Raw genomic sequence first — 27077 nt, forward strand, 5'->3', positions numbered from 1 at the left:
CCAGGTCTTTAAACCATTTGGATTTTATCTTTGGGCATAGTGTTAGATGGAAGTCTGAGTTGGCTTTTTTGCAAGTAGTTTGCCAGTTGACCCAACACCACTTGTTGAAGAGGTTTTCCTTGCTCCATTTTGCATTTCTTGCCCCTTTATCGAAGATTAATTGATTGTAAGTCTGGGAAGCATTCTCTGAATACTGAAGTCTATTTCACTGATATGAAGGTCTTTCTGTATTCTGATACCTGCTGCTTTAATGATCACAGCTTTGTAATACAATTTAAAGTTGGGGAAAATGATGCCTCCCATATTCCTTTCCCATGATTTGCTCTAGCTATTCGTGGGTGTTTATTGTTCCAAATCAATTTCAGGAGTGTTTGATCCACTTCTTTGAAGAATGTCATGGGTATCCTTAGAGGGATTGCCTTAAATCTGTACAATGCTTAGGGGGAGTATTGGCATTTTAATTATGTTAATCCTCCCAATCCATGAGCAGGGTATGTGTCTCCATTTCTTTGTGTCCTCTTTCATTTCTTGAAGTAGTCCATCCCTTCTTGAGTTAAGTTGACTCCAAAGTATTTGAGCTTCTGTGGCACTATTGTAAATGTTTTTTTTTTTTTAATGGACACTTCTTCACTAGCATTTGGTGTACAAAAAGTCCATTGACTTTTGCATGTTAATTTTGTAGCTGCCACTTTGCCTTATGAATCTACTCTTTCTAGAAACTTAATGGTAGAGACTTTAGGCTTTCTAAATAGAGTATCATGCCATCTACAAACCATGAGAGCTTGCCTTCTTCCTTTCCTATCTCAATGTCCTTGATATCTTTTCCTTGCCCAATTGCAATGGCAAGTACTTCCAGTGCTATGTTGAATAGGATTGGTGAGAGGGGGCAGCCTTGTCATGTGCCAGATCTTAGAGGAAAGGCTTTTAGTTTATCTCCATTAAGAATAAGATTTGGCGGGCTGGAGAGGTAGCATGGAGGTAAGGCGTTTGCCTTTCATGCAGAAGTTCTGTGGTTCGAAACCCGGCACCCCATATGGTCCCCTGAGCCTGACCAGGAGCGATTTATGAGTATAGAGCCAGGAGTAACCCCTGGGCGCTGCCTGGTATGACCCAAAAACAGAACAAAACAAAACAAAGATTTGCCTTTGGTTTGTGATAGATGACCTTGCCTACATTAAGAAAAGGCCCTTCCGTTCCCACTGTTGAGACTTTCTTTTTAAATCAGGAGGGGGTGTTGGACCATATGAAATGCTTTCTCTGCATCTATTAATATGATAATATGACCTTATTTTACCTTTGGTTGATATGGTATATTACCTTGATTGATTTACATATGTTAAACCATGCTTGTATTCCTGGAATAAAACCTACTTGGTCATGGTGTATGACCTTCTTGATGAGGCTTTGGATCCTATTTGCCAGGATTTTGTTGATGATGTTTGCATCTGTGTTCATCAGGGATATTGGTCTAAGCACTTCATTTTGACTAGAGACTATTTATTCACTTAATCCCATATACCGTGTTACTTACTCTTTATGGGTTATTGAGGATAGAGAAGGGAAACAGTTCTTTTTCTCAACCTCCCATCTCAGAATAGATGGACATAATGAGTTCCTTTGCAGTTCCCTTTGTACATGCTTTTCTGTTTCTTTCTATCTCTTTCTAGCACGCACTCCCTCCCACACATAGATATGCATAACATCACTGAAAAGATACTTCAACAGTCCCGAAAGCCATGGGCAGTGTTCCTGCTATGAAAGATTATCCAAGCTCCCATCATTTGTAAAAGAGGTTTTGGGCACGAATCAGCTGTGTCTTCACACCAGAGGCATCTTTTCCCCTCCCAAGGGCTATGCATTGGCTGTGTATGTATATCTGCATATGTACCTGGGCTGGGGGATGAGGGAGACCAGTGCCAGCTCAGAGGGATCATCTATTATGAGGATGAAGCTCTGTAACCAGCCGTGACACACCCCTGTCTCCTTTATGAGGCAACCTGATCTAGCTTGAACCTGGCTAGCCCAGACCCCCACAGTGTAAACATAGCTCCCATGTTGGCTGGCTGTGTTAAGCAGTGAGCAGACATGTTTTGTTGTTTACCAAGAATTCGAGATTCTGACCCCCCAAAGCAAAAGCGTAGTAGATTTAGAAGACTTCGGCATTGGCTGAGAATCCATTGCTGCCCTCCTTGGTTCTGTTCACGAGGACCAAAGGTAATTGAGGGTGGCAGGAGAGGCCAGGGAGGCCACAACATAGATGTCTAAGATATAGCTTCTATCTCTTCCCAAGTGTGCCTGGGTGCAAATCTCTGTGTATGTCTTTGTGTGTGTCGAGTTTGTATTTTGATGAATTTTTTTTGTGTCAAAGATAAGTAAAAGAATGAATTTCTGTGTAATTACTTAAGAGAGTGAGTCAGTGTGTGTTTATGAATTGATTGAGAGAAAGTGAGAGGGATAGAGAAAATGAATATTGTGCATGTTCACCTCTGAGGACCTGGTGCTGTAAGCAATGTGGCCTGTCCTCAAACTCTCATGTCGAAGGGTGAGGTTGCTTCTCAGTTGGGGGAACTTGGAGGCACTGCTTTGTCAAAAGACTCATCTACTGTTAAGGGGTTCATATCTGTAGGGGAGGTGGGGGTTCTGCGTAGACCCAGGTCCACATGGAACGAGGAGAGGTCAAGGGTACAACACAACAAGGATGACAGTGAGTGGTCCCAAAGCTCAGGCTTGGTGATTTTTTTCTCTGCTGAGTACGATAGCAGAGAAGAGTACGACAGAGGAGAGTACGACAGAGGAAAGCACTGAGAGTTTTGTCTACTCGCCATCCATTTATTTTCAAGACTGGGTGGATTTCTCCAGCAGCACAGAGAGCCAGAGCTTTTCTGAGTTGCAATTTGAAAGGGGGCAAGGAGCACCTCCTCCTCTCTTGCCCCCGGCAGCACTCGAGAATCCTGGGACGAATGGGAGAGAGTCAGTGCAAGCAGAGCCAAATGGTAAGAGCCAGTCTATGTGCACATGCTGTAAGGGAAGAAGGGGAAGGGAGAAGGAGCACCTGGTGGTGTGTGAGGGGCTGGTGTGGGAAAGAAGGTGTTGTGAGGCCCAGAGCTCACCTGAGAAGTGACTCGCCAAGAACCCCGGGGATGGACCTGCCTTTGGGCAAGCACATGCAGCCGGCCATGCGGGTGACGTTTTTCTCCTCTCCTGAAACAGCTCCTGCTCAGGCCGTGGATGTGGATCCGGCTCATTCCAAAGCAGCGTCAGTAAAATCGCTGGCACTGGCTACAGAGCCAACAGCCGGTTCAGTGCTGGACGAGCAGCCCGAGTCCAAGGAGGACCTGCCCGGGCAGCTACTGGGAGAGGAAAATCTTGGACCCACAGCTGAATCTGTGGTCCCTCAGGACAAGCAGGATACCTCCCGAGGGTTCAACTTTCCTTGTCTTTGGCCCCTTGTCGGGCTGTTTTTAATTTGGGCTTATTTCATGTTCATGCAAGTATTTTTTCAGAGGTAAATAAATTGCAGTTGCTTTCCTCTGTCAAATTCTATGGTCTTTTGATTTGGGGGGACCAATCTCCATACTTGGGAGGCCTAAAGACAGGCTCTTCACTAAGGAACCAGGCCTATCAGGGCTCTCTGGGCTTCCAGGATCAAACTTCAGTTGGCTTTTGGCAGGTTAAGCCCGCCCTACCTGCTCTGCTCTCTACTCAAAGTAGTCAATGCTGTTTTTTCTCTGTTGTGATGAGGTCTTTTGATAATGCTGCAAAAATTCACCAAACCTATTTCTCGTGTATTCCATGCCACATCTGTAAGCCATCAGCTGTATTTTCTGTCCTCTGTAAAAGTCCAGCGACACCCCATAGTCTCTCTGGAGTAATGATGGACTAAGCCATTCACTTCACGTTCTCTGTTTCTTTCTCTGTCTCCCTCCCTTTCTCCCTCCTACCCCATCTTTGGGAGGCATAGAAGGTCTGTCCCTACTGCCCCTTTGGTGACTCTGAGAGCTAAGTGCAGATTCTCCATGCAGGGGGCCCTGGTTTCTGTACTGGACAGACATGAACATGCAGGATGGATCTAGGAGTGAGCCTGAAGGTCTCCTCGAGATATCCTCGAGTGGAGTGTCCCAAATCATAAAACACCAGGTCTCAGCCCCGGCATCACCACACATCAGGCGGTTTCACTGTTGTGGTGCTGAGAGGGAGGCAGCGCGAGGTGTCAGCTACGTTTGTAGTTGTTGGGCTCTGCCAACCACAGATGTCCCTAGCGTGGCCCAGTGTCCAGGGCCAGCTCTTCTGTGAATACAGTCATGAAGACAGCAGGGACTCTTCCAGCCCGGTGGATAAAAATGTCCCCTTCCCCATGGCACTAGCTTCTTGCTCTCCCCTGACCGCTGCTCAGCTCAGCTCATTGGGTCCCTGCACCCTGAGGATGGATCTGAGATAAGCCAGAGGAGGAGACGGACCTGGTGGACCCAGTCCAGATGTGGGACCCATCTTCTAGCCGTGCTTGCCAAGGCCCCCGCTGGTTGCCCTCCACCGGCCTACACCAGGCTCGGTGGATCCCTGCCCAGCAGCCCCACAGAGATCCTGGGGTCCAGGGTCTCTTGAATCCTTCTTTTACGAATCATCTAATTAATTGATTTTTACATCTTCCCACATGTCTGGTGACCTTTTTTTTTATTATTATTTGTTATAAATTTCAAATGGTTTAGATCTTCCTAAGGTGTATTGGTGGTACCTATCTGGTTGGAGAGGAATCTTTATTTAAAAAATTTAATAATATCTTCATTTAAACGCCTTGATTACAAACATGATTGTAGTTGTGTTTCAGTCCTAAAAAGAAACCCCCCCTTCACCAGTACAACATTTCCATCACCCATGTCTCCACTCTCCCATCACCTGCCTGTATAAGAGAGGCATTCTACTTCTCTCACTCATTATCATTGCCATGGTAGTTGCTAGTGTAGTTATTTCTGGTTCTGTATGTAAATATTTTAGGGGATTATTATGTTACTGACCCTACCCTGATCGGTGATTGTGCCCTACCCTAGGGTGTGACCTGGCATTCTGCCCCCACTCTAGGGTGGTACCTGATTCTGCTTCCACCATTGGGTGGTATCTGATCCCACCATTGGGTGGTACCTGATTCTGGGGGATAAAAACAAGGGTCTGTGGAAGGCGAGAGGCTTTTGGCTGAAACTTATGCTGAGTCTTTGGACTTGAGTCTTGTCCACCGAATAAAGCTAATATTTCCACAAGCCTGACTCTCTGCGAGCTGTTTACCCGCCATTTCACCTCAGAACCGTTGGCTAGACAGGGTGGCAGACGCATGCTTCGAGCTGAAGGGGAAAGACCTCATCCTCCATCCTTCCATCAGTCAACCTCGTTAGGGGCTGACTTGCAACAGTCAGGGTTCTGAGCACTAAAACGTTTAGTTTAGGACCAGCGAGACATTAAAGCATGTATGACACTTGCCTTGCATGCAGCAAACCCAGGTTCAATCCCTGACATAATTTGATTCTATGTGCACTGAGTGTAGAGTCAAGAGTAAAGCTTGAGTTTCACTGGTTGTGGATGCAAAGCAAGCAAACAAGCAGAAATAGTAAATAAAAAATTGTTAGATTACCTAAGAGGGAGGTGGATACACTGGTGATGGGTGCAACGTTGAAATTACATGTATGTAATCAAGGTGTTTAAATAAAGATATTCAAAAAAATAATAAGAAATCACCATTGATATTATTGTAAACCACAAAATATTAATAATAAACTTGAAAAAATTAGCATATAATGCACAACATTTAACTCTCGACATAATGTGAGTTGAAACAGTCACATGACTAGTGATCTGAGATTTAAGGTGTTCAAACAAACAGGTAGGATATGCAAGGTTCAAGAATTACTCATATTTTTATGAAAGCATTATTGTAAAAAGTTTAAAAGCTGGGCCCGGAGAGATAGCACAACGGCGTTTGCCTTGCAAGCAGCCGATCCAGGACCAAAGGTGGTTGGTTCGAATCCCGGTGTCCCATATGGTCCCCTGTGCCTGCCAGGAGCTATTTCTGAGCAGACAGCCAGGAGTAACCCCTGAGCACCGCTGTGTGTGGCCCCAAAAAAAAACAAACAAAAAAAAGTTTAAAAGCTGTGCCCTTCTATGAGAATAAGGCTCATTCCTATTATTCTATATACTAAGTCTTCTAAATTTCATTCCACATGTGACCTCTTCCTTGAGAAATGTGAAATCGGTATTACCAGAAATACCTCAGATTGATTGATGATCCATTTGGTTTTGAATTAATGTGTGTCTGAAAGGTCATGTACCTAGTATATTATCAGCTTCTTTATGGACAAAGGTATTTCTATTTAATATTTCTAATACACATCTGATATAAATACATCTGTAATTTAAAATTTATGTTTCTCTACTTTTCATTTCGTAGCCACATGGTCTTGGGATAGATAATGCATTGATAGAAACCAGAATATGAGAAGTTGGAAAAGAGATGGGTGGGAAATTACTTAAGGTAAGGGTAAGAAAGAATGGGTTGATAGATATTTATTTCTACTTCGGGAGAATTTTGGACACTATACCAGCTGTGATTAAGATTTACTCCTACCTTCATGCTCAGGGCTCAATTGTGTTGAAGTTTGAGGAACCATATGCAATATCAGAGATTGAACTGGAGCTGCCTACATATAAGATGAGTGTGTGTGTGTGTGTGTGTGTGTGTGTGTGTGTGTGTGTGTGTGTGTGTGTATACTATCTCTGTATTATCTCTGTACTATCTCTGCAAGCCCTAAAATGCAATTTTACCTATATTTTCTTAGTAATAAAATTACATCAAATGCTTTATTCCCTAATAAAACATCCCCACAAATTTAAGAGAGGATATTGTTTGAAAGCATTTGAATTACACTAGAAATTGGAAGAAGTGTGAGTTAAAAATGACAGCAGTTAAAAAAAATGATAGAAATTCTGGAGTCAAATGGGTGGTGCAAGGGGTAAGGCCTTGAGCTCGATAGCCTAGGATGGACCGTGATTATGAGTGTGGACAACCCCCTCAAATAATAGAAATTCAATTTTTCATATAAATCAATGCAATTAATAAAATCAATACTGACAAGTTTCAATGCTTCAATTCAGTTTACCTTGGCAACATCCTCTTGAAAAGCCACAAGATTCAGATGGGAAATGTTCACCAAGTCAGGTCCATACACCACTGTTATCATGCGATGTTCCAGGCGCCCGATGTTGCCAACATCCAGAAGTTCTCGTAATTTGGGATCCTGAATAAGAAATTTGGGAAAAATAATTTATCTATATGAAAAATTTAAGCATGATAGCATAAATTTCAAAAGAATTCGCATGTTAATCAGATCAAAACCAAAGTTGCCTTTTGTTCTCACTAGAAAATTGCATACACTGAAATATCTGGCCTCACAATAATCTAGAGAGGATAAATAATTTGCCCAAGGGAGATGTGGAAAAATATTTGTTTTGCTCAATACATCTACAGTCCAAATGACATTAGGGTAACATGAGTAAAAGGCAAATATTTTAAGATAATACCTATATGTGAAAATTTAAAAAGCAGTGTTCATAAGAGAAGAAAGTATAAAGATGACTGTTGATTCCGGAGCAGTGGTGCAGCATTAGGGTGTTTGCCTTGCACATGGCTGACCTAGGACAGATCTGGGTTCTATCCCCGGCACCCCCTATGGTCCCCCAAGCCAGGAGTGATTTCTGAGAGCATAGCCAGGAGGAACCCTTGAGCGTCACCAGGTGTGACCCAAAAACCAAATATATATATATATATAAAGTATAAAAAATGTCCAAGCATTGGGTGAGGCCTCCCCAGGCAGCTGTTTCTAACCCTTCAGGCCACCTGGTCTGATGAAACAGGATAAAGGCAGAGAAATAATACAGAAGCAGTCAATTAAAGTTTCATCTGAGTAAACTTGATTTTATTCCATGGCCTTTTTCTGCCATATGCTTTTCCTCACAGGTGCTTTTTTGCTATTCTGCTGCCCCCTTTCTCTCTGCTTTTTTGCTGCTTATCCTATGTCTCTTTCCAGCCCTCTGCTGCTTTTAAAGTCAACACTTTTCTTTATCTTCCAGCACCCCACCCACCAGGGTGGGGTGACCCTGTATTGCAGGTGGGATTAACATCTCAAAAGAAGAGGTGAGGAAAAAAGGAAGTTGGGGGACAGGGTTACAGATGACTATTAGGAATTGTAATACATTAATAAAATGTTATAGAATTGCAGTTCCAATATAGAAAAGTTTTAGGGAGCTCATGAAAAAATGTGGTGATAATAGTTAAATTCACTTTACTGTATTCTTTTGAGGGGGCATTCCTGGTAGTGCTCAGGGTTACTCCTGGCAGTGCTCAGAGGGACCATATGGAATGCTGGCAGTCTAACCTAGATTGGCCTCATACAAGGCAAATGCCGTCCCTGTTGTGCTATCACTCTGGACCGTATACTGTATTTTTTAAGTTATGTTAATGTTATAAATCTTAAATGTCATCACCATAGGAAAAAAATAAGGGTAGCAGAGAGATTGTTCAGTGTGGGCAAGACAATTATCTTGCTTCAATTGACCTAGGTTTGTTCCCTAGCATCCCATATGCTTCTCTGGGAAGTGTACAGAGTGAACCCGCAAGACAGAGCCAGCAGTAAGCCTTGAGCAGCAACTGTCCCCCCTCCCAAAGCAGAAAAGCTACCTATATAATATGCTGTAGCTATAGCTAACATCAAGATAGTCGCTATTCACAGCATACATAAGTCAAGTAAAACAATATTTTATAGCTTACATATTATTTGTCAGTTATATCTTGATAAATCTGAAATAAAATACTTCTATTTCGCACTCAAGGCTAGATATTGTCATGCTGCCATTCAGAAACAAATTTCTGTGTGCCACAATATCTCTTTATTTTTCTTACATATTTAAATACAAGCTCCAGTTTTTTTCTTCGAATCTTGGACACACTAACCCCATAAAGATGAGTCTCATAATATCAACACATGGCAAAGCTGGTTACGATAGGTATATGTCCATTCACAGCCTTACAAAGCCCCTTCTATCCTCTCACCTTCTCAACCCTGATCAGTTATCGCTCCCGATTTGATCCTCTTTACCTTCAATTCTTAACTCCTCAGAAACTGGGACCTTCCTTCTGGCACAACAAGCTGCTACCCAGCTCCCAAAGGGAAAGGACACCCTCTCAGCCCCTATCTCTCAACTTGGCAAGATGCTGCAGCCAACACTCCTGCTGACACATTCCCACTTCCCCTTCTTGTTGCTTGCTACTAGATTCTGCTCCAGAGGGACCCCCAGCTCTAGGACACTACCTGATCCCTGACTGCTACAAACCATTTTTGGACTTCACAAGACCACGGCGTGGGATAAAAATGTGCCCTGGATTTTTATCCCCGCTCAGACTATCTCAAAAGACTTAAAGTGGATATCTATATTTTCTTTGTATGTTTCTGTAGACGCATTTCTTTAATAGATATCTCTTAGTGTTTATTTCCATAAGTACAGGTAGCCTCTTCTATCACTCTCCATCCCCATTTTTGAGATCTGTTTAGTAGGAAATTCCAGTAGAAAAGTCATATTTGGGATATGAGCTCAGGTCAAAACACGGTATAGAGACTCTACTTAGTTTGTTATTTTTAACCCCAAATCACCAGAAATATAGTATGGCATTGTTTCTTTTTGCATAGGCACAATAAAATGGAGAAATATTATGTACAGAAAGAGGTTCTTACTAATAGGAATAAGAACCCAGAAATTTTATAATGCAGGGGCATTATAAATGCAGGGGCCTTCCACCTTGAACATTAGTCATAAGGACTTAGGCTTTAATCAATCAGACATCAACCGTCCACCCCAAACCTCTTATCCCAACCTTAGAACTAGTACACTTTCCTACACCAGCACCAGGGAAAGCCCAAATATTGAACTGGCACCAACTTGCTCCAGGGTAGCAAATTGACACCATGACAAAAGGAAACAACAACTTGATCTAAAGGCAGGTTACCCTACCTAACCACCTAACATCACCTGTGAGATGAAATCAGAAGATGCTCTGTCTGTCCTAGGATCTATGCAGAAACCAACATCTCTCATTAAAGAAACTGATTTTGACAACCACAACTGAAAAGAACTTCTCCTGGGACCAACCATAAAGAAAGACCTCGAAGTTGGACAGCCATCATACCTGGAGCCTATCGTCAGTTCTTTGATAGTATGTCTTATGAGAGTATGGGTGGAGACACCCTGTATCTCTTAGGCCAAGGAAATTTCCTTTCTAATTTTCTCAATGTTTATTGAACCTATGCAAAAAAAATTCTGCCACCCCCTTGTTCTTTCTTTTATTTGTTTCTATTAATTTTGGCTTCAATTATCTTTAATTTATCTTTAATTGTATCTTCTAGATAGAGGCTCCGACCTTTTTCATAAAACCTTAGAACTTGAATCATTTTGGTCTGCTTCATATTTATATGTCTTTCTGAAAATTGAGAAAATAAAAAGTAGATGGGACCCAGAGGTCGAATGTTCTTAGGAGAATTGAGTAAAATAAAGAGTCAAATCTAAATACCCAAACAAAAGTCAACGACAATAGAATCAAGAGACCCAAACTATAACAAGCTAAACATAAAAATAGATTTGTTATACTAGTAGTCCAGGGGGCTAAGGGTGAAGGTTCGAAATGCATGCTGGGAACTATGGTGGAGGAAGGTCAACACTGGTGGTGGGAGTGGCCATAATTCACTATCACTGTATGCCTGAAATACAACTGTGAAAGACTTGTAATTCACAATGGTCTCAATAAAAAATTTTTTTAAAAAGAAGGTCACAGCATGGACCTTCTCCAACACAGTACTAAGGTAAAGAGAGAATCTACTAAAGTGAGCACATGGTGGCATGACTATCCCATGAATGACTTAATTCCAATACTAACCTCAGAATATACTGAAATCTGAACATAAGAAAATGTCTGTGGTTTTTTCCAAGGACAAGTTCCCTGCTTTGGGATATTATAAATGAGCATCCTTTGGAGATGTAGTCCTGGTGGGAAAAAGAGAGTTCTAAACCTTCTGAATTCAAAGATCCACACAGGGTTCAGTGGTTTGAATTATTAAAAGTTCAAATTCAAGGATAAGCCTAGATTTAATCCTAGAATAGATCTTGAAAAAAATTACAGTGCTATGTAGAATGTTAATCAAATTTTTCACTGTAATTTTTCAGTCAGCATCTGAGAAAGACATAAGCTTGGATTTTTATTTATTTAGCTAAATCATGTGTCAGTAGGACCTGACAGATTTGCTTGGTTATTCTGATCTATTTAGAGGTTTTTACATATAACACTCTGTAAGATAGAGCACACTTATAAAGCCAATAAAGAAAAGAAATAAAATCTTTCAAGTTGAGCTCTTTGACTTGGTGCCATTAAATCTCTTTGGTTAATGAAATTTTCTCCACTCTTTTGCTTGAAGTACATTTTCAGGTGGTATATAAGGAGAAAAAATTCTATTTCAAAGCAGTGCCCACTATAATTGAAACCTAAACTCTAGCTAACAGGTTGAATTCTTAGTGAGTACATCATGCTCTGAGAAAGATCAAATGCAATCACCAAACATCAATTTTCATGACCTACACAAGGAAAAAATACAATAAAATTTTAATAAATAAACAATAATAGCAAGGGGGAAACTTTCAGCAGCCTCGCATTAATAAAATATTAAAGAAGAATGTTCAGGAAGAATAGACTTCTTTGTGAAGACAAATGAACGAACAATAACAGCTGTTCTATAATGATTAACTGCATCACAGGTTTTGAACACTTGTTGAGGCCAGGTTAGAAGGGAAATATATTTTATTTGTATGCAATCTTTTTGCATGGTTAGAAGAGAAAAATGGTTCTCAGATATTGAATGAACTTTTAAATTACAACTTTTCTATCACTATTAGAGCCCACTGATATCTTTGTTTCTATGGTATTTAAGTCATTGGTAAAGAATTTTTTTTATACTAAAGAACTTTACTTTCAATGAAAGTCATATGACTCACTATTAGGCTTTTGTTTCTTCTCTCCCAAGAATTTTCTGTTTGGTCTATACAACTATCATGCTCAAGTCATGCCAAACAGTTACCCATTTTTTAAAGTGTGGGCTGTTTAAAGAGTAACACCTTTCAGAACTGCAGGAACTAGGTGTGGTTTCAGGGAGTTCACTTAATTAAACTTCTATAAAGTATAGAAGTCCAAGGTACATAGAAAATATCTAGATGTAATATCTATTATAATATCTATTATTACTCATAATAAAAAATAAAACATAAGTTCCATAGTCTCTAATCCTATTCTTATGTATAGTTGACAGGAATTTGTAAGAAAGATCACCAGCTTTTGGTTATAGCTCTGTAAGTGCTTTTCCCAAGAAGTGTTGTTGAGTAAAACCCACTAGTGCTTATATAATTAGAACAGAGTATTTTCAGAAGTTATCTGGGATGTGAAAACATATAGTAGATTGGAAACTAATAGGATGATTTTATCTGAGGGTATAGGTAAATAAGGATTCATTATATAATTTGTTCTGCAGATTAAATGGCTAACTTGAGTACAATATAACAAATGATTATTGAACATCAATTATAAATGAGTTAGAGTTGAGTATATTTTTTTCAATAGAAATAATAGTATTTTTAAATCATGTACTACTAAAAATCAACAGAAAAATCATTAAGTGTTTAGTAATGTTCTATTTTGGATAATGAATTAGTAATTTTTAAATTTTATTTTGCTTTTATTTTGTTCCTTAACCTATTTCATTTTTATCAACACCAAACATGGTTATGATAAAATTCTCTCTTTTAAGATATGACTTGATTTTTTTTACCTTATGATAAGTTCTCCATTTTAAACAGTTTTCCAAGTCACTATGGAGGTTTTCAATTTGGTTTGTCCAATTTAGCATAACGTTATGTGAGTAATACATTGAATATGATATTTATACTACTAAATACCAAAAGTTGCCCTCAGTAGATTGGAGCATGAGACCCTCAAAATCTATACAAAAGAATATTTGCCTAAAAGGTACTAAATTCTGGAAGGATGATATAGGTAAAGGAAATATAATAAAAATATCTCTCCAAATGGTTGTTATTAGTGCGACAGTCTCAGGTTTAAAAATATATGTGACTGCATTATAAAAATCATATACCAATTTAAAACCAAACAATTTTAGTACAACTATCAATTCCCCAAATCAAATATACTAAGAAATTAAAATTTGAGTTTTTGATTGTGTGGGTCATATCCACATTAGGTGACTAAAATGCAGTGCAGGAGTCAAAATAGGTTTAGCTAAATAGAAGGCATCGACCTTAAGCCCTGTTCTATCTCTCCTGCCAAAGTATTTCTTATTGATTGAAAATTTAGATCAGTTTTCAAAGAATGATTTTTCTCTTGGATTACTGCGAGAATCAAATAGAGATGTCTTGATCCAGGAAACCGTATTCCTTTAAATTTTGACGAATAAAACAAGCTCCCTCTACAAATCTATAAATATTTTGTTTTCTTTTTAATTTTTTTCTACTTTTTCTGGATAACATTAAAGAATATAATAAAACAAAATATATAACAGGTGATGTTAATTTGAATGTTTTTATTTTCACTAAGCTATCACTTTAGGTCTGTTTCCCTAAAGAGCATCTGCCTGGATGTCTCCCTTGGGGATTCTCCTTCGGGATTAAAGACAATGAAAAACTTTGTAAGCAATCACTTAACTGTATATTTAAAGTTAAATCCTAGATCTCTCTAGTCCCCAAGACTTACAAAGTAGCCTGAATAAACTTAGCTTCCAACAAGCATGAGGATTCATTTTTAAATTATTGCAAAGTAAGTCAAGTTGATGATTTTTATCTCTAGATAAAGTACTGGTGAGAGTAGACTTAGGCACTAGAGACTGAAAAGTCTATTGAAGCATGTGCTATTATTATTCTTCGAAGGTTAAAATCATTAGAAATTGATGACAGTAATAAAAGCAAGCTAAATATTATTTTTAAAGATGTGCTGATTTCAATCTTTAGTCCTTGATGTAACTTTTAAAGAAAAGTTGCATTTCAGATAACCACAAAAAAGTAAATTCTTTCATGACATTAGACTTTTTGCTCTGGAGCACATTTAGTACATAAAATAAACATATTCAACCCCATAAATATCTGTTTTTGATTCAAGATTATTAAATAGTTGCATGTTTATTAATTTTCCCTGAATGTAACACAATATTTTCAGTAAGGTGATAGAAATTTCATTTAAAATTTACATGAAGAGTCAAGTATATAAAAGTTCACTAAAAGTCAATATTCACATCAAAAATGAAAGAGTGGAATTTCTTTTTATAATGTAAGGGACATTCTTATGGTTAAACTTGGCTGGAATAAACTTTTTTTCTTTTTCACAGGGACTCTTCCCTGTGAAAGCAGTGTTGGCAGGGATTAGAATAGGAAAATTGGGAACCACTCTTGGTGATGCTTTGCAGGAAATAAAATTCTGACTGCTTCTATGTTTGATCTAGCAGTGCATAAGGGCCAAGCTGTCATGCCAGGGAGCAAACTCGGGAACTAAAATGTGAAAATAATGAGTTGCATTCTTTTGAGCTATTACCTTGGCCCAAGTTAGTTTTTCTTTGAGGTCAAAAGAAATAATTCAAATACCTTATTAAAATTTTGTTTTGTACAAAGACATGAACGTTTTGCTTCTCAGTAATATAAAAAACTTCCCTTAAAAATCAACACGTGTACTCAGCATTTTTGCTTTAAACTTTCTCCTGCCTTCCCAATGTAATAATGCATATCATTCTTCTAAAAGATAAATCATTAATTTAAGATGCTCAGAAAGTTTTATTTTTAAGATAGATCACTGAGCATTTTGTTGATTTCTTTTTTTGTTTGTATGCTTTTGTTTTTTTTTTGGGTGGCCATACCTGACAGCACTAAGGGGTTACTCCTTACTCCTGGATTAGAAATCACTCCTGGCAGGCTCAGAGAACCATATGAGACTCTGGAGCTATTGCCCCAGCCCCACTATGTTGATTTTTGACTGAAATATCTTGTTATGAAAAACCCCTGTGAAAAGGAGAATACTTGAAGGATGTTACTAGTTGGTACCTATTCCTTTCAATATTTAAGGTGAGGGTCCTTAAATACTTTTTCAGCTAGTTCTAAAATAAACAAAAGCAATTTGCATAACTTCCAGAAAAAAGGGAATTGGTAGAGCATTACTAATTCATATCTCACAGTGATATAATGTAATAATTTATATCTGTTCAGAATAAAGTGGTGACAATTTTATTACTCCTGGGCATTTGGGACACAGATCAAGACTTTTTCTATTTTATTTTTTGGGCCATACCCCAGCTGCTCTTAGGGTTACTTCTGGCTCTGCACTCAGAAATTACCCTGGCAGGTTCAGGGGACTGACCATATGGGAAACAAGACATCAAACCCTAGTTGGCTGCTTGCAAGGCAAATGCCCTGCCCACAGTGCAATATTGCTCAGGCCCTATGTTAGGAAATTTATTGGTGGAAAAGAAAAATTGTAGCTGAGTGTGTGTGTGTGTGTGTGTGTGTGTGTGTGTGTGTGTGTGTGTATCTTCATAACACAAGTGACCTAAAGATGCTAGATAAACCTGAGTTGATTTAATTAAAGCTAAAACACTATTGGGGCTAGAGGGATGGTATAGTGAGTAGGGTGTTAGCTTTTCACTGGCACCCAATATGGTCCCTTGAGCACTGCCAGAAGTGACCTCTGAGCACACCTTGGGTGACCCAACGTTTAAATAAAAAATTTAAGATAATGCCATAGGAAGGGGAGGTGAAATATAGATAAATAGATATATGTAGAGAAAGAGCTTTAAGAAAATAAATGCTAATGCAGCTGTTGAAAAGATATTTTTGTATATATTGAAAATATTCATAGAGCTAATATTTGGTTATTCCTGTGTCTTGTCACAGAGAAGAAACAAACTTCAAGGTGTATTTTCAAAGTGCATTCTAATGGTTCAATTAAAAATATAACTGATTTTTTCCTCTTCTTGAAGCCTCGGGTATAATTTAACAGGAGTTTCAAAAGCAAAGCTAGATATAAAGCAAAAAAAAAAAGGAGTATTAAAGCATACAATGAGCATTTAAGCAGATGGACACTAAAATGTGTAAGATAAAAGTGCACAGGTTTCAGAAACTTAATCGTGAACAATTTTGTCACTGTATCTCAGGGTGGTTTAATTAAAGTATTTATTTATAAAGAGAAATAAAATAAAACATCAAAGAAAAAAATAATTTCTAAAACCAAGTTAAGGAAAAGCAATTTCAGAGTTGAACTAATGTTTCTTTCAAGAAATCGTAACATTCGGGCTAGGTTCCTAGTTTGCAACACACATGCAGCTCACATTACAGGGTATTTATTTGGTGCACTAAAAGCTCATGTGAGTTACAATCCTGTGGACATTTAAATTATTTAGGCATGACTTATCCCAAGACATAAAGAGGAGTTAAATAAATGAAAGAAATTTAAGATTGAGAATGTCAATTTAAAGCGCCTGAGGCTCAACATAATCCAGCCCACTCTAAGGATTATAAAGTATTGACTTCAAAATGTCCCCTACATGCCCTGGAAGCAGATGTATTCATATGTAAATGAACTGTCTTTGTTGGAAAGCCCTTTAGTCCGGAAGTGTAAACTCCGTGCTTTGATTTCCACAACCATTCTGAAATAATTTTCAATTTTCTATGGAACTCTGCAGTGTAGGCCTGTGGACTATGACTGCATTGCATGGGAAGTGACAAAGAAATAAGAAAATTGTTGCTTGGTATAGATTAACCTTCAAATGTGTTCCACAATTGAAGAAATTTCATCAGGTGGTGAATTTTAATTCCCAAAGACACAGCTCTCTATAAAAGCAATAAATATTAACTACAATACTTTTTCCAATTAGTAAACATGCTTCAAGCACCTTGCTAATGATTAGTTCCATATCCCAATCTCAATTATAAAGTTTTTTAAGTTAAATTACTGTGAGATAAATTTAAAAAGTTGTTAATAGTTCAGCTTCAGTCATACCATATTCCACCACCCATTCTTTTGACAGTTTTCATTTCCTGCCACCAATTTTCCCTTCTGTCCCTCGATGTCAACCCTCAATCTGCCTTTAAGGCACTCTCTCTCTCTCTCTCTCTCTCTCTTTTTTCCTTTTAGACACTGTGGTTGGCAACACTATTTCTGAAGGAATATCATGCATATAACTTTATTTCCATTTAGTTCCTCATTCTTGTCCAGAGTGATCATTTTCACCTGTTACTGTCATAGTACTTTATCTTAACTGCACTTTCCCACCATCATTTCTATTATTGCTGGGTATTATTCTCATACTGTGCTTTTTTCTTTTAAATTTCCATCTCCCTTCTTCTCATTTCACTCAGGCATGGTACTCTCCATGTCTATCCATGTACAAACAAATTTCATTTACCTAACAACTGCATAGTATTGTGTAGATGTATCAAAGTTTCATTACCCACGCATCTCTTCTAGGTTGTTTCCAGGTTTGGGTATTTGTGAATAATGTTGCAAAGAAATAGGAGTGCAAAGGGTTTTTCTGCATTGTGTTTTTGAACCCCTAAATTATATTCCCAGAAGTGGTAGTGCTGGGTAGAATGGAAGCTCAATTTCTACTTTAAAGAGTGGGGACATTTGCTCTGCTCACCTGTCAATTTTTTTGATTGTTTTTTATTTTTTGTGGGACCACAGCAGCCAGGTGTGCTCAGACCTTACTCCTGGACCTACATAAATGATCTACCAATTGTACTATATCTTTCTTGACCCTTAAGTATCAATTTGAAAAGAATACCTTTTATTGGGGGTTACACACACAAAAATGCTAATTGTTACTCAAGAACTACTACTCCTGATGATGTTAGTAAACTATATGATTCACATCTCTTATGGGTAAAGAATGTTATATTTTAGTTCCTAGTGGTTTTCTTTTTCCTTGCCGGAAATTGCTATAAAACATTTTATTAATGTTAATACTAGGTAGCCTATCAGGGAAGGACAAGAGAACAGTAAGAAGGTACCCCTCAGGGGTCTGCAATCTTTAAGACATAAAGAACCACCTGGACTCATTTCTGAAGGAGGAGCCACAAAACCATTTGGACATTTAAAAAAGAATATAGCACTGCCTACATTGTTTCTTATCTTGATGCTATATGCAGGATCATGCAGTTAGTTGTTGATCTGAAGAAAAAAATAACTTTTTCACTTAACAATGTAACATATATTTGTGCAAATTAACAGTCAATTAAAATATTTAATTGATACAGGTCCCCACTGCTGCTAGTATTTGTGGCCATCTCTCTTATTTTTTACTTATTCAGTGAACAAATATCCATTTGTCACATTATTTGTATATTATTATTATTATTATTATTGTTATATTTTGGTTTGGGGCCACACTTGGTGGTTCTCAGAGATACTCCTGGCTCTGCATTTAGAAATAACTCCTGGCAGGCTCAGTAATCATATGGAATGTCAGGGATTGAACTCAGGTCAGCTGCATGCAAGGAAAATGTCTTCCCTGCAGTACTGTTCTAGCCCCAGTTACATTGTGATTACTGGTGGAGGTATTTTGTGTGTATGTGTGTGTGTGTGTGTGTGTGTGTGTGTGTGTGTGTGTGTGTGTGTGTGTGTGTGTGTGTAGGGGGTACTTGGCCAATTTCAAGGATTATTCCTGCCTCTATGCTTTGTCTCCCTTCTGGTGGTGATTGGACACTATATACAGAGCTAAGATTTGAACTGGGGCCAGCCACATGAAAGTCAAACCCTTTGCTCCATGTCCCATATCTCTGGCAAATATTTGAATTTTTATATATTAAATCTGAGGACAATTTGAGACTTCTTACTTGCAGATTCTGAAACAATTTCTAGTTTCCATAGGGGAAAGCTACAGAAACATGAACCCCTACAGTTCAAAGGAATCCTCAGAGTAGAATGTCGGGTACATTTGATATTATTTCTTGATCCATAGATTTCTTGTTCCATAACTCTCAAATATTTTTACTTTAATTTTCATGTTAAAATTATTTTATTTTATATTTATATGGTCATTTATATTTATTTATATTCATATGTATCAAAATATAGCCTAGAGGAGTCAAATAAAGTATATGTACTTACAGAAGGTTTTCTAAAGAAATTTAACTAACACCATCTGGTCAAGCCTTCACAGAAAACAGATTTTCATAAAGAAGTCTGTATAGGGCTACACTTTCTTGTAAAGAGAGCATTGACTAATAAAGTCACTTTTTGAAAAAACAAGGGCATCTAAAAACCACTATTATGATGAGGATAGTTTGAGTAGTAATTTCAAAAATAGAGTCTTCATAGTCTGGTATACTAAGTATTTTAAAATATGACAAAAGGACTGTGGATCAATGTCTTACTCATAAGTCATTTGACAAATTAAATGTAAGTTACAAAATTCATAATTTAGTAATATTTTCAAGATAAATGAAACAAAAACATCTAAGTAAATAAACTAGTATGCAGCTTTTGAAATTGTTTTTTGAGAAATTTTGAGAAATCAGGTACAATATTTTTTTTTTTTTAATTTTTTTTTTATTTAAACACCTTGATTACATACATGATTGTGTTTGGGTTTCAGTCATAAAAGGAACACCACCCATCACCAGTGCAACATTCCCATCACCCAAGTCCCAAATCACCCTCCTCCCCACCCAACCCCCGCCTGTACCCTAAACAGGCTCTACATTTCCCTCATACATTCTCAATATTAGGACAGTTCAAAATGTAGTTATTTCTCTAACTAAACTCATCACTCTTTGTGGTGAGCTTCCTGAGGTGAGCTGGAACTTCCAGCTCTTTTCTCTTTTGTGTCTGAAAATTATTATTACAAGGGTGTCTTTCATTTTTCTTAAAACCCATAGATGAGTGAGACCATTCTGCGTTTTTCTCTCTCTCTCTGACTTATTTCACTCAGCATAATAGATTCCATGTACATCCATGTATAGGAAAATTTCATGACTTCATCTCTCCTGACAGCTGCATAATATTCCATTGTGTATATGTACCACAGTTTCTTTAGCCATTCATCTGTTGAAGGGCATCTTGGTTGTTTCCAGAGTCTTGCTATGGTAAATAGAGCTGCAATGAATATAGGTGTAAGGAAGGGGTTTTTGTATTGTATTTTTGTGTTCCTAGGGTATATTCCTAGGAGTGGTATAGCTGGATCGTATGGGAGCTCGATTTCCAGTTTTTGGAGGAATCTCCATATCGCTTTCCATAAAGGTTGAACTAGACAGCATTCCCACCAGCAGTGGATAAGAGTTCCTTTCTCTCCACATCCCCGCCAACACTTTTTATTCTCATTCTTTGTGATGTGTGCCATTCTCTGGGGTGTGAGGTGGTATCTCATCGTTGTTTTGATTTGCATCTCCCTGATGATTAGTGATGTGGAACATTTTTTCATGTGTCTTTTGGCCATGCGTATTTCTTCTTTGTCAAAGTGTCTGTTCATTTCTTCTCCCCATTTTTTGATGGGGTTAGATGTTTTTTTCTTGTAAAGTTCTGTCAGTGCCTTGTATATTTTGGAGATTAGCCCCTTATCTGATGGGTATTGGGTGAATAGTTTCTCCCACTCAGTGGGTGGCTCTTGTATCCTGGGCACTATTTCCTTTGAGGTGCAGAAGCTTCTCAGCTTAATATATTCCCATCTGTTAATCTCTGCTTTCACTTGCTTGGAGAGTGCAGTTTCCTCCTTGAAGATGCCTGTAATGTCCTGTAGTGTTTTGCCTATGTGCTGTTCTATATATCTTATGGTTTTGGGGCTGATATCGAGGTCTTTAATCCATTTGGATTTTACCTTTGTACATGATGTTAGCTGGGGGTCTAAGTTTAATTTTTTGCAAGTGGCTATCCAATTGTGCCAACACCACTTGTTGAAGAGGCTTTCCCTGCTCCATTTAGGATTTCCTGCTCCTTTATCAAAAATTAGATGGTTGTACGTCTGGGGAACATTTTCTGAGTATTCAAGCCTATTCCACTGATCTGAGGACCTATCCTTATTCCAATACCATGCTGTTTTGATAACTGTTGCTTTGTAGTACAGTTTAAAGTTGGGAAAAGTAATTCCTCCCATATTCTTTTTCCCAATGATTGCTTTAGCTATTCGAGGGTGTTTATTGTTCCAAATGAATTTCAAAAGTGTCTGATCCACTTCTTTGAAGAATGTCATGGGTATCTTTAGAGGGATGGCATTAAATCTGTATAATGCCTTGGGGAGTATTGACATTTTGATGATGTTAATCCTGCCAATCCATGAGCAGGGTATGTGTTTCCATTTCCGTGTGTCCTCTCTTATTTCTTGGAGCAGAGTTTTATACTTTTCCTTGTATAGGTCCTTCACATATTTAGTCAAGTTGATTCCAAGATATTTGAGTTTGTGTGGTACTATTGTGAATGGGGTTGTTTTCTTAATGTCCATTTCTTCTTTATTACTGTTGGTGTATAGAAAGGCCATTGATTTTTGTGTGTTAATTTTGTAGCCTGCCACCTTGCTATATGAGTCTATTGTTTCTAGAAGCTTTTTGATAGAGTCTTTAGGGTTTTCTAAGTAGAGTATCATGTCATCTGCAAACAGTGAGAGCTTGACTTCTTCCTTTCCTATCTGGATTCCCTTGATATCCTTTTCTTGCCTAATCGCTATAGCAAGTACTTCCAGTGCTATGTTGAATAGGAGTGGTGAGAGAGGACAGCCTTGTCTTGTGCCAGAATTTAGAGGGAAGGCTTTCAGTTTTTCTCCATTGAGGATAATATTTGCCACTGGCTTGTGGTAGATGGCCTTCACTATATTGAGAAAGGTTCCCTCCATTCCCATCTTGCTGAGAGTTTTGATCAAGAATGGGTGTTGGACCTTATCAAATGCTTTCTCTGCATCTATTGATATGATCATGTGGTTTTTATTTTTCTTGTTATTGATGTTGTGTATTATGTTGATAGATTTACGGATGTTAAACCAGCCTTGCATTCCTGGGATGAAACCTACTTGATCGTAGTGGATGATCTTCTTAATGAGGCATTGAATCCTATTTGCCAGGATTTTGTTGAGGATCTTTGCATCTGCATTCATCAGTGATATTGGTCTGTAATTTTCTTTTTTGGTAGCGTCTCTGTCTGGTTTAGGTATCAAGGTGATGTTGGCTTCATAAAAGCTATTTGGAAGTGTTTCTGTTTGTTCAATTTCATGAAAGAGTCTTGCCAAGATTGGCAGTAGTTCCTCTTGGAAAGTTTGATAGAATTCATTAGTGAATCCATCTGGACCTGGGCTTTTGTTTTTCGGCAGACATTTGATTACTGTTTTAATTTCATCAATGGTGATGGGGGTGTTTAGATATGCTACATCCTCTTCCTTCAACCGTGGAAGATTATAAGAGTCCAAGAATTTATCCATTTCTTCCAGGTTCTCATTTTTAGTGGCGTAGAGTTTTTCAAAGTAGTTTCTGATTACCCTTTGAATCTCTGTCATATCAGTAGTGATCTCTCCTTTTTCATTCCTGATACGAGTTATCAAGTTTCTCTCTCTCTCTTTCTTTGTTAGGTTTGCCAGTGGTCTATCAATCTTGTTTATTTTTTCAAAGAACCAACTTCTGCTTTCGTTGATCTTTCGGATTGTTTTTTGAGTTTCCACTTCGTTGATTTCTGCTCTCAGCTTTGTTATTTCCTTCTGTCTTCCTGTTCTTGGGTCCTTTTGTTGAGCATTTTCTAGTTCTATTAGCTGTGTCATTAAGCTACTCAGGTAAGCTCCTTCTTCCTTCCTGATGTGTGCTTGCAAAGCTATAAATTTTCCTCTCAGTACTGCTTTTGCTGTGTCCCATAAGTTCTGAGAGTTTGTGTCTTTATTGTCATTTGTTTCCAGGAACCTTTTTATTTCCTCCTTGATTTCATCTCGGACCCACTGGTTATTGAGCATGAGGCTGTTTAACTTCCAGGTGTTAAAGTGTTTCTTCTGAGTCCCTTTGGAGTTCACAAATAATTTCAGAGCCTTGTGGTCAGCGAAGGTAGTCTGCAAAATTTCTATCCTCTTGATCTTATGGAGGTATGTTTTATGTGCCAGCATGTAGTCTATCCTGGAGAATGTCCCATGTACATTGGAGAAGAATGTGTATCCAGGTTTCTGGGGATGGAGTGTCCTATATATATCCACTAGGCCTCTTTCTTCCATTTCTCTCCTCAGGTCTAGTATATTCTTGTTGGGTTTCAGTCTGGTTGACCTGTCCAGTGTTGACAAAGCCGTGTTTAGGTCCCCCACAATTATTGTGTTGTTGTTGATATTATTTTTCAGATTTGTCAGCAGTTGTATTAAATATTTTGCTGGCCCCTCATTCGGTGCATATATGTTTAGGAGAGTGAATTCTTCCTGCTCTACGTACCCCTTGATTAATATAAAATGTCCGTCTTTGTCCCTTACAACCTTCCTGAGTATAAAGTTTGCATTATCTGATATTAGTATGGCCACTCCAGCTTTTTTATGGGTGTTGTTTGCTTGGATAACTTTTCTCCAGCCTTTTATTTTGAGTCTATGTTTGTTCTGACTATTCAGGTGCGTTTCTTGTAGGCAGCAGAAGGTTGGATTGAGTTTTTTGATCCATTTAGCCACTCTGTGTCTCTTAACTGGTGCATTTAGTCCATTGACGTTGAGAGAAAGAATTGTCCTGGGATTTAACGCCATCTTTATTTCAAAATTTGGTGTGTCTTTTGGGTAGTCTTGTCTTAGATTAGGTCTTTCAGTTTTTTCTCTTAAGACTGGTTTTGTGTCTGTGAAGTTTCTGAGCTGTTTTTTGTCTGTGAAACCATGTATTCTTCCATCAAACCGGAAAGTGAGTTTTGCTGGGTATAGTATTCTGGGTGAAGCATTCATTTCATTCAGTCTTGTCACAATATCCCACCACTGCTTTCTGGCATTGAGCGTTTCTGGTGACAGGTCTGCTGTAAATCTCAGGGAAGCTTGCTTGAACATGATTTCCCCTTTTGATCTTGCTGTTTTCAGAATTCTGTCTCTATCTGTGGGATTTGTCATTGTGACTAGGATGTGTCTTGGGGTGGTTTTTCTGGGGTCTCTTTTGGTTGGTAATCTTCGGGCATGCAGGATTTGATCACATATATTCTTTAGCTCTGGAAGTTTCTCTTTAATGATGTTCTTGACCATTGATTCTTCCTGGAAATTTTCTTCCTGGGTCTCTGGGACTCCAATGATTCTTAAGTTGTTTCTGTTGATCTTATCATAGACTTCTATTTTCGTCTGTTCCCATTCTTTGACTAATTTTTCCATTGTCTGCTCATTTGCTTTAAGTTTTTTGTCCAATCTCTCCTGCTGTATGGAATTGTTATGTATCTCATCTTCCACAGCACCAAGTCTATTCTCAGCTTCTGATACCCTGTCCCAGAGCTTATCCATTTTGTCATTCACTTCGTTTACTGAGTTTTTCAGGCCTGTTAGTTGACATGTTATTTCAGTTTGGAGTTTTGTCATTTCTGCCTTCATATTTTCTTGGTTCTTATTAGTGTTCTGTTCAACTCGATCCATGGTTTCTTGGAGTCTGTTGAGCACCTTCCATATTGCTAGTCTAAAGTCCTTATCTGAGAGGTTGATTAGTTGTTCAGTCATTATCTGGTCCTCAGAATTGTCATCTTCATTCTCTATGTCTGATGCTGGCCTGCGCTGTTTCCCCATTGTCACATTTGTATTGTGGGTTTTTCTACGTGTTGTAGTGGTATTCATTGTCTATATGATGTAGGCAGCACACTCCTCTGGCTCCTCCCTTTCTGGATGGGCTGACTTGCCTCTAAGGAAGGGGAGTCCTCCGTGGATGAAGCCTCACACTGGGTCAAATCTTAGGCCCGAGCATGTAACAGAGAAGACAGTCCAGAGAGAAATGTTTGCTTCTGTGATATAGCGCCGTTCTTAGTGTGATTTTTCCTTCTTGTTGCAATGGAGTTCTTTCCTTAGAAAGAGTGCACGGCCGCGTAGCGAAGCGGAGCGGCCGTGCTCCGCTGGAGCCTCTTTTTGTCCCACTCGCAAGAGTTTCACGCAAGAGGACAGTAGACAGACATAGACAGGTCACACTCACAGTCTTTCACAGCTGAGCCCCACTGGGCCGGTGTACTTTCGCGGATTTTCCCCGCCTGGTGTCACACACAGGGAGCCAGCTTTTGCCAGGTACAATATTTTTATATATTGGTATGTATATAATCGACACTAACCACATGTAAATGTAAAACTATTGAAATTCAACATGATTATTGACAGAAAAGACTGCAAAGAAATGCAACAGAATATTATCAGTGCGTATTCTACTTTTTGGAATATTAGGTGTCCTTTTCCAGATGAAAGAAAATTTTGACTATGAAGATATTGTACCATTTATAAAAAGGGAGATGCTTTAGGAACTCAAAGACCTTAAATTGTGACTCAGATGGTAATTGGGGTTATGGGGTCTGTGCAAGTCACTAACCTATGGGGTTTAAGAGGAAGTTAATAGGCCATTATATATAATTCAATGCAACCAGGGAACACAGGAAAAATCCCCAGAGATTTTTAAAACCAGTGAGTAATAGGCCTGGATAAAACCTCCAGAAATCTGATGCAGTTGGAAGCTTTTTTCATGTAAAGTGTCTTCTATGTATTTGATATTAATGGCTTATCAGATGAGTGGTAGGCAAAAAAAATCTCTTTTTATTTTGTGGGTTGTCTCCATATCTTGGTAATGATTTCTTTGGAGGTAGTTAAATTTCTTACTGTAATGCAGTTACATTTGTTTATCTTTGCTTCCACTTGATTCCACTTGCTAGGTCAGTAGTTCTACACCTGAAGATGCCATTAGCTTCAATATTATATTATTACTGTACATTATGGATTCAGGTCTGATATGCACATATTTAATCCATTTTTATTTTACTTTTGTGCATGGTATTAGAAAGAGGTCTGAGTTTATTTTCTTGTATATAGCTGATTAGTTTTCTAAATAAATTCCATTAGTTGAAGAGGCTTTCCTTTCCTCATTTAATATTTCTTTATCCTTTATCAAATATCAAATGATCATGAATTTGAGAAACCATCTTAATATATTCCACTCTATTCCACTGAACTGAGGCTCTGTCTTTATTCCAATGTTATGTTGTTTTAATTTTACAATTTTGTAGTACAGATTGAAATTGTGGAAGTGATTCCTCCCTAGTTTTATTCCCCATGGATTGCTTTAGCTACTTGGACTTTATTATTCCATATGAGTTTCAGGACTGTTTGGTGTATTTCTTTAAAAGTGTTAGGTGCATCCTTCCAGGGAGTAGATTGAATCTGTATAACACTTTGGGGGGTGTTTTTCTATTTTTATTATATTAAATTTCCAAATCCGTGTGTCTGATTTCTTAGTGTTTTGTATTTTTTCTTGGATAGATCTTTCATCTCTCTATTTATTTAGTTATGTATTTAGTTATTTATTTTGTTTTTTGGATCACACCCAACAGCACTTAGGGATTACTTCTGACTCTATACTAAGATTGCTCCTGGTAGGCTGGGGAGACCACACGGGATGCCAGGATTCGAACCATCATCCCTCTGCATGCAAGGCAAATGCTCTACCTCCATGCTCTCTCTCCCGTCCCTCTATTTTTTTTATTTTATTTATTTATTTATTGATTGATTGATTGATCTTTTACCTCTTTAGTTAGGTTAATTCAAAGGTTTTGAGGCACAATTGAGAATGGGACTTTTAAAATTAACTCTCTCTTCTATTTATTATTTACAAATGGTAAAGTCATGGACATTTGCATATTCATTTTGTAGTCTACGACTTTAGAAAACTCAAATATTTCACCGAGGTATGTTGATTCAGCAGGGGAAATGTCCTGAAAAGATTTTTTGAGTTGAGAGAAGGAGTGAAAGCCTTCATGGAGAAGGATGAGAATGCTGTTTCTGAGTTGAGTGATCACAAATGGCTCATGG

General features: G+C 38.2%; 1 protein-coding gene across 2 annotated transcripts in view; it reads right to left on the reverse strand.

Moving 5' to 3' along the window:
• The window catches only part of PLCB1 (phospholipase C beta 1), a 795638-nt gene that overhangs the window by 307658 nt on the left and 460903 nt on the right, over positions 1-27077 (reverse strand). For both annotated transcript variants that reach the window (XM_049779135.1, XM_049779136.1), the window contains exon 4: positions 7143-7280. In XM_049779135.1, coding sequence (XP_049635092.1) covers positions 7143-7280 — 138 coding nt within the window. The remainder of the gene's footprint in view (positions 1-7142; positions 7281-27077) is intronic.

The sequence above is a fragment of the Suncus etruscus genome, chromosome 9 (genome assembly GCF_024139225.1).
Source record: "Suncus etruscus isolate mSunEtr1 chromosome 9, mSunEtr1.pri.cur, whole genome shotgun sequence".
Taxonomy (NCBI): domain Eukaryota; kingdom Metazoa; phylum Chordata; class Mammalia; order Eulipotyphla; family Soricidae; genus Suncus; species Suncus etruscus.